The 8,454-nt window shown below is 44.8% G+C and overlaps 2 protein-coding genes across 2 annotated transcripts in view; one reads left to right on the plus strand and one right to left on the minus strand.

Annotated features, from left to right (window-relative positions):
- Nucleotides 1-4,998, plus strand: part of DZANK1 (double zinc ribbon and ankyrin repeat domains 1) — a 27,482-nt gene extending 22,484 nt beyond the window's left edge. The window contains exons 15-19 of the mRNA XM_032681550.1: nucleotides 784-872; nucleotides 3,335-3,415; nucleotides 3,971-4,098; nucleotides 4,473-4,547; nucleotides 4,798-4,998. Coding sequence (XP_032537441.1) covers nucleotides 784-872; nucleotides 3,335-3,415; nucleotides 3,971-4,098; nucleotides 4,473-4,547; nucleotides 4,798-4,918 — 494 coding nt within the window. The 3' untranslated portion in view covers nucleotides 4,919-4,998. The remainder of the gene's footprint in view (nucleotides 1-783; nucleotides 873-3,334; nucleotides 3,416-3,970; nucleotides 4,099-4,472; nucleotides 4,548-4,797) is intronic.
- BIRC5 (baculoviral IAP repeat containing 5) lies at nucleotides 4,769-7,010 on the minus strand. Its single transcript, XM_032681554.1, has 4 exons — nucleotides 6,864-7,010; nucleotides 6,670-6,779; nucleotides 6,369-6,486; nucleotides 4,769-6,076 (listed from the first exon to the last, which is right to left on the minus strand). The coding sequence occupies exons 1-4, from the start codon at nucleotides 6,984-6,986 to the stop codon at nucleotides 5,996-5,998; spliced, it is 432 nt and encodes a 143-aa protein (XP_032537445.1). The 5' UTR covers nucleotides 6,987-7,010; the 3' UTR covers nucleotides 4,769-5,995.
- Between the last annotated feature and the right edge of the window lie 1,444 nt (nucleotides 7,011-8,454).

Below are 8,454 nucleotides of genomic sequence, written 5' to 3' on the forward strand. Positions count from 1 at the left end.
GATGAAATACATTAATTCTAGACCTAGTTTTCACAGATGATGTTAACTTGCATCTCCCATTGGTGTCAGTAAGAGCTCAGCATTTTAGGCATCTCATATTGGATTTAGATTTTCATTAAATCAACTAGTTGTAAAGTCAGCATTAGAATTCAGAAATTGCTATAGAATCATTTGACATGCTTCAATTCCCATATAGGTTTCATCCACTTTGTGCTTCCAATCTGAGACTTGGCAAGAGGCGGCCATGGCGCTGGGAGCTGTTTTTTTGGAGTGTTAATAATGTGACTGTGATTCCAGGCACTTGGATCCTCACAAATGATCCTCACATGCTGCATAATTTCCTTCTCAACCCTCCTGCACATTGGATAGATTATGTCTCTTAAAAATGATGGCCATACATATCTACTGATGATCCTCTAGTCTTGTTCTTAAGTATTTGGAAATCAGACTGCTTTGAAAAATTATAAGGTTTTTGGACAAAACAATTCATGAATCTGAGTCAAAACTGTTGAATAGCTGCAGCTAGTTAGAAAAGAAACCACCACCCCAAACTCCACATTTCATTGAATCTTCATTTCAAAATAGCAAGTTTTTCAGACTGCCTGAGTATAAAACTTTTGTTAAAACCACTATGATCTGCAACAAATATTTCATCACTTTCTCATGTGGAAAACTGATAAATATTGCTTTAATTGTGGATAAATTATTTCCAGACCTCTCCCACAAGTTCTAGTTAGGATACTGACTTTGCTTCGAATTAACACTTGTTTTCCTTTCTGGTAGGCAAAGATGATTGTAATCTTTTCCATTCAAGAGGCAAAATAAAGAGAACAAAGTCAAGAACACTTACAGGACAAGAAGATAAGCTCTCTGTAAGTATCTTCTGCAAATACAAGAAAAAGTATTTATAGAGCAGCACTAACATGAAGGAGGGCATTTAAGGGTTAAAATATGCCCCTTGACTGGGGCGGGGCATAAAAGTCCAGCTTAATATAAAACCTGAACATTGGTAACTGACATTTATTACAGAACTGAAAATAACTGGTTTTTTCCTACTAATAGCTTAATTAGATTGTTTCTCTCATTATTGAACCTGTTCTATTTTACCAATACCTGTTGTACTTTAGGCCTTAGGTTGTCCCCCCAAGTTCCTCAAAATGATCATCTCACTCCATGAGGATCAACACGACCAAGTCAGATATGGCAATGCACTTTCTGAGCCCTTTCTAATAACTAATGGTGTGAAACAAGGCTGCGTTCTCGCACCAACCCTATTCACAGTCTTTTTCAGCATGATGCTCCAAAGGGCCATGGCAGACCTTGAGGATCAGGACGGTATCTACACTCGATACCGTACTGATGGAAGCCTTTTCAACCTAAGGCAACTGAAGGCCCACACCAAGACCTTAAACCATCTTGTTCGGGAGCTGCTCTATGCTGATGACGCCGCCCTTGTCGCCCACACAGAAGCAGCTCTGCAGCGTTTAACATCCTGCTTCGCAGACGCTGCTGAGCTCTTTGGGCTGGAAGTCAGTTTAAAGACAGAAGCTCTCTATCAACTGGCACCTCAGAAGTCTTCCATCATCCCCATATCACCATTGGCCAATCAGAGCTCAAATCAGTCCAGCAGTTTAATTACCTAGGTAGCCTCACCTCCTCTAACAGTAAGATTGACAGAGAGATAGACAACAGGTTAGCAAAGGCATATAGTGCCTTTGGAAAGCTTCATAAAAGAGTTTGGCGAAATAAACACTTGAAGAAAAGTACAAAGATCAGTGTTTACAGAGCCATAGTGCTGTCTACTCTCTTATATGGATCTGAATCATGGGTCATCTACCGCCACCACCTGCAACTCCTAGAACGCTTCCATCAACGCTGCCTTCGTACAATCCTAAACATCCACTGGTCAGATTATGTGACTAATACATCTGTTCTAGAACAAGCAGCAGTCACAAGTATTGAGGCCATGTTACTGAGAACACAGCTGCGTTGGGGGGCAGGGCACGTCTCAAGGATGAAGGACCACCGCCTCCCTAAGATCATGCTTTATGGTGAACTTGCCTCCGGCTGCCACATGAGAGGAGCCCCGAAGAGAAGATACAAGGACTCCCTGAAACAACATCTCAGCCTTGGCCATATTGATCAACATAACTGGTCTACTCTGGTCTCCAGTCAGGAGGTCTGGAGACACACTATCTGTAACGCTACTGATGCCTTTGAGAAAGCACGCAGGATCACTCTTGAGGAGAAAAGACAACGCAGAAAGAATCGTGCCCTGCAGAATATACCACCTAAGGAGTCCTTCTGCTGTGCCTTTTGCAACCAGACATGCTTGTCTCATATTGGCCTTTTTAGCCACCAGCGCGCTTGTAACAAACGTGGGTAGAGCCCTTCCCAAATCTTCGTACATGAAGCCTAGCCATGATGGTGATGATGTACTTTAAGCCTAAACACTGTTGGAGACTGATTCTGTTATAGGTTTTCTTCAGAAGCAGTATCAGATGAAGGCACTGTCATCTTCCCTTGACTTTACTATGTTTGACTCCACTGATGTACTGTGCTGGAACTACTGTTGGCACAGTATGTCTATGAACTAGGCGGGAGAAGATGATCTACCTAACAAGCTTTTAAGTCAACTCCATTTTCCCATTAAGCTGAGATGTCAGCATAACTGAGGCCTAGTTTAATTCCAGAAGCAAGGATTCACTTCCACTAGAGACCAAACTTCCTGAAAGAACAGCCTACTAAACCGATTGTCAGTAATGACATGGAAAGTTTCAAAAGGGAAATGTACATTAATCTAATCTTGGAACAGTTAGCCATCCCAACAGGTGGGAGAAGATACATAGCTCTGTGATATGAGTCCAGAGATAAAAATGCTTGGAGAAGAAGGAGGTGGAAGCCTGGGAAGAATTTACATTTTATTGTTTGTTGTTTTAAGATTTAGTAAACTAACTTCTGTGAGAAAAAACATACACATTTTTTAAATAAAATACTTTCACAAATTCTGGAAGCTTCAAATTTTAGTCCTAAATATAGCACTTTTACTGGGCTGAGCAGATCTTTATACAGCCCTGGAGAACTGCATTGATGTAAACCTAATATTTTTCAGACACATTTGCTGAATCAAGACCTCAGTAGTGAGGTATTGGCCTGGGTTACCAAACACTTGCTCATATTGAAAAAGACATTCCCAAAGAAGAGTCATGGATTAGCAATAATGAGGCTCAGATACATTGCATTCAAGCCACTGTGTGCATTTTTCACCTTTACTCAAAGGCAGGATATGGCCCAGTTTTCACTATGTGAAATGTTACTGTCTGTGTCTCCACAGCCAGAATCCAGACAACTACTGGATGAACTGGGTCCAAATGGAAAAGGAAGAATCACCTTTATAGAACAATTGCTCAGTGAAGTAAGTTATTGCTTGCTGAAGTTTCCCTTTTCAATTCTTTGACCATTTACTGACAGAATATTAGCCTGGTATGCAACTTTAGCTTTATGCCTAGGAGGCAACAGTCTCATAATAGTCTTCAGATTAAAAGACCATTTTCGAGAAGATGCGACCTATTTTACATTTATATATGTTCTCCCCAAATTTCTAGGGTGCATAAGGCATTCTTCTCTGTCAAGGCCAAGCAGAAAGTTTTATAGTTTAGGATCAAGTCCTCTCTATAGCAAAAAAGCAACCATAGCCTCTAAGTTTTTGCTGTGTGGTAGGGTAAGGTACATCCTGATTGTGGAATCTGATTTTACTGCTATTATATACATTACTCTGGCCTTGAGCTAGGAGATGACAAACATTTTCAGAAGAAACATGAAGAAGCAAAACAACACAATTTTAACATTTCTCTGTCTTGAGCATAAAGCCCACCTGCCAACTTGAATTGGCGTAATATTAAAGCAACATGGAAGCTGAAGAATCTGTATGGTTTTTAACAGCTCACCTTCCCTCTGCTGTGCATTCTAGGGAGCTGACCCAAACTGCATCAGTGACGAGGATCAACCTGCTCTCACAGTTGCTGTCCTTAACAAGCACACAGAAGCAATCTCCCTCCTTGTGCAGAAAGGTGCCGACATAGACCAGCAGTCAGGACTGTGAGTAAGCACTGATTCTCTGCCTTGGGTATTTTGAAGTTTTACCAAAAAAAAGCACACATGCTCCAATTTTAGAACTAACCTCCCACCCCTCCTTTGACACAAATATGTAGTTGAGGAGCTCCTTTCAAGGACAGTATCCACAGTTCTTCTTTCAGATGGCAGTTTTGAAGACTTCTCGTAACTGCTGTTACAAAAGCTGCTGTTCTATTCAGTTCCTTCCCCCATCCATTTAATATGATAAACCTCACTAAAGCCTACCACACTTCTAGCGTATTCTGTATCCTATTCATATTCCTTAGTTTTATATGCTAAGACATGTACTGGGATAGTTTCCTTTGGTAATAAGTACATTGTTCTTTCCTCCTATGCAGGCACAACAACACAGCTCTCCATGAGGCAGTTCTGCTTGGATTGGAGGGACAGGAGAGCATCCGAGTCCTGTTACGGTATGTACTGTAGCTGGGCTTCTAGCTCAGCTGCAGGCTACCCACAGCCTGCCTGCACAGACCTAATTGGCACTACTGAAGGGCCAGAGCCCGTCCAAGGCTCAGTGGTCTTATCACTGTCCCTGCAGGAAGAGGCACACAGAAATTCTGAAGTTACTCCACATCAACATTTACCTACAAGCCACTTCACAAAGTCCAGTAACTTGAAATGAATTTAAGTATTTGAAACCAATTTGTTCTTTATTTACAGCTGCAATGCAAACACACAAAAGAAGAACGCAGAAGGGCAATCAGCATATGATTTGGCTGTTACAACTGGAAATAATGAGGTTATTTCATTGTTCCAAGTACGGTTGGACAGAGAACATTGAACAAACTTATGAAACTCAGGAGCATTGGTGTCGTCAACGTGTTACTACAACCTTTTTCCCAAAATAGAGCTGGAGGTTCCCTTACTTTGGGAGCATGTAATCATGTGTGTTCAGTTCTGTCGCAAAATTCACAACCCTGTACGATCAGATTGGGCCCTGTAACAGTCAAATATTTTCTCCAACATTCCCCCCCATTCCTTTCCAGCAGTTCAGAGCAGTTTCTCACTAACTGCACTGTTTTGCAAATTTCTTTTCCTTTCCAAACTTGTGCAAGGAAAGGGACAAACCAAACCTTCCCAGGCACAAATAAATTTGAATGTCTTTGAAATGTCTTTAATGCCTGATGAATGCTGCTTAAAAAAGTTTGACACTTGGGCAACAGCACTGAGGCTGATGATCTTATTTTCCCTTTTGATGTTAAAAATGCATTCAATGCAGCCCATTGCATTGAAGGTCAGATTCCTTTCCTCCAGAAAATCAAGTAAAACTACTTTGCTGTTCTGCCTTCAACTTTTATCTATACATAGATCAACATGAGGCAGCAGCCAACTACAAGTAGAAGTTTACAAGGATACCAGGCACACTAAGCTTTGGTATAATTCAATGTTATTAGCCACAGTCCTAAATCCCTGAAGGATTTTTAAAAATCCTTCCCCTTTTCATGTCCCAAAATATCCTAAAGCATTGGTATATTCAGTACAAAAATGGAAATGCCTGTCAATTCTTGCCAGAAATGTTTTAACACCAGAGCTACCAGGATCTCTACAATACAGCAATATCTCTAAACAGCTGGGTTTCAAAAAAGAAAAAAGAGAACAAGTAAACCTACAAGTAGTAATCCTTAATAAAACCAACAGGAAGATTAGGAGAATCCGTGCAGAGAAAGATTATGTATGCAATATATCAAACCACAGGTACTTCCTAGACAGACTCAGGTGAGTGAAGCAGAATTCAGCATGCTTCTCGAGACAGCCAGTCTGGAAGCAGCCTTGGTAAACACGGCCATTCAGTCACAGTGGCAGTGCCACAGTACATTTACAAGAAAGATGTCACTAGTAAGTGTGAAGCTGCAGCAGTCTAGGCCAGATTCTTTATTTTAGAACGTGTGCTCTTGGCTGCATCTTCAACCTCGGTCATCTTCTGAGAAATCTCTTTTTTCTGCAGAAAGTGAAAATAGTACATTACTGCCTACTACTAAGTAGAAGACTTAGTATTGTCGAGCTTCAAGGGGAAATCAGTCTACATCTTGCACAGAGCAGAGACTGAGGACCAGGAATGGGCACACCACCTCATCCAGCCCCAGTCTGGAAGCAACAAAGCACTTTGGCAACGCAGTGATAAGGAACAAGGAGTCCAGCTAAACAATCTCAAGACTAGAAACTAAGTAACTCTTCCAACATTACAGGGGGTTAGAGACACATTACGGTCTCTGTGTACTCTGTGTACGTACAATTGCCTTTATGATTCGCATTTTGTCCAGCTTCAGGAACTCCTGTAGTGTCAGGTTAGCAGGCTCTTTCGGAAGGGAAAGAAAACCACAGCCCGCAGAGTGCTTTTTGTGTTCCTCCCTGAAAAGGAGGGGGGGGGGGGGAAGAGAAAATAGAAGACAGTAGCTCCCAACAAGCCACACGCAGCTGTTCTCCCCTGCCGAGCACCTCGGTTGCCAGCAGCGCTTCCCGCTGCCGGAGCGGCGCCGCCATCGGGAGCGGCGCCGATCGGGGAGTGGGCCAGGGAAACCACCCCGTACTCACAGGGGATCGTCGTCGGGCTCCCACCCCTCCAGCTCCTTGAGGCAGAAGAAGCACTGCGCCACGTCGGGGCTGTTCTCGCTGGGGCAGTGCACGAAACCCGCCGCCGCCATCTGCGGGCACAAGGAAGGCGGGAAGGTCCCGTCAGCGCCTGCCCGCCCCGCTCCCTCGGCCCCGCGCTCCCGCTCCCGGCTCACCCGCTCGGGCGTGCAGGCGCAGCCCTCGGTAAAGGGCCAGTTGCGGAAGGTGGCGACTCGGGAGGAGACGAGGTACAGCCGCCATTCCTCGGGCAGCACCGCCGGCCCAGCGCCGGCCGCCATGTCTCTGTTCAAACGGCGGCGGGCGCGGAGCAGGGCGGGAGTGGGGCGGTTCTGCCGCCCTCCAGCGCCAGCGGCAGCCTTGGAAATTCCGAAGAGTCCGAGAGTATGAGCCAGGAGGAAAAAGAATGTTTTGTTTTCTGTGGGGTTTTTCAAGCCCCCAGCACAAATCCAAGGGGAAGAAGGATAAGTTTGCCAGATGGACCTTTTTTTTTTTTAATTACACTCCTAGGAAGGTGCCATAGGTTTTTGTGCTGACAGAGCTGGTAGAGAAGCACAGCGGGATTGCTCTTGCCTCCTGTTGAGGCAAAGCCCGCTCAGGGATGCTCCCGCTCCTCCGCGACAGTGGCTGCTTGTTCCTGCCCCAAGCAGCCGCCTTTCCACTCCCGCGGGCAGCGGGAGCGGCTGAGCTCACTGTCCCGCCTGGCTAACGCTGCCTGTCTGGAGAAGAAAGCAGGACGAAGCACTCTTGTCTCGCTGGTTTTGTAGGGACGACCTGGCTACTCATCCGTCACAGCAGCGGGAGCTCAGATTCCTGAGCTGTGTGATGCAGCAGGCAGTGTTTACTCAGTGTCTCCTCCAGAAAGAACGCAAGGGCTAGAGGGAAGCAACTCTGCGGACCAGGTTGGCAGAGACAAGTGATACAGATGGCTTAGCTCAACCACTCACGAAGAGCTTATCATCACAAGCAGGTGGGTCTGCAAAGCAGTACATCCTCACACTATAGGTGGCAATGAATGGACCAAGCCGACTTTTGTTTCAGCCCCCAGTCTGGATCTGAAGTCTAAAAAGAAGCATTTGACACGTGTGCAACATCAGGACACTCAGGACTTCTCTTTCAAAGTAAACTGCAAAGTATTACTTCTACAAAATTAATGACTACTATGCAGAATGATCTGAGTATTTACCCAGCTCAGCTACAGCAGATGAATGGGCACAATAAGGTGACTACAGCAGGCTGCTTCCTGGTTGTGAAGTATCAAAGCTCAGACAAGGCCATGGATGTGCATGGGCTTTTCTGCCCTTTTTGGAGCAGGTGAGGTTCCACCTTCATCCTCCAGGAAAATTTTGTTCTGTTAAACTGAGCTGTGTTTGGCAACTCTAATCGCTGCTACAGTCACTGCACAGGTCAGCGAAGCGCGGAGTAGTCGTGTCATAGAACAGGGTGGATGCCTGTCAGGATGCTGACCTCAGCCTCCTGTCCTTGGGACTCTTGCTGAAAGCGGGGGTGAATTCCTGCTCACCCAACAGTGCCTCCGTGCTCACCCCTACAGCCAGTAGAATAAAAGCAAATGTTTCCTACAGCTTGAGTTGCCAAGAGAAAATAACACACGAATACTGCAGTTTTCACTACTGTTTTTCAGATCTGATTTGCTGGGATCTCTTTGCAAGTCAGAAAGTTCTTGGGTCATGGCTGTTCACCTTTACCCTATCAGTGAAGTGATGCTTGAGTCAGCCACACTTGTACCCA

This window comes from Chiroxiphia lanceolata, chromosome 3 (genome assembly GCF_009829145.1).
Source record: "Chiroxiphia lanceolata isolate bChiLan1 chromosome 3, bChiLan1.pri, whole genome shotgun sequence".
Classification (NCBI taxonomy): Eukaryota; Metazoa; Chordata; class Aves; order Passeriformes; family Pipridae; genus Chiroxiphia; species Chiroxiphia lanceolata.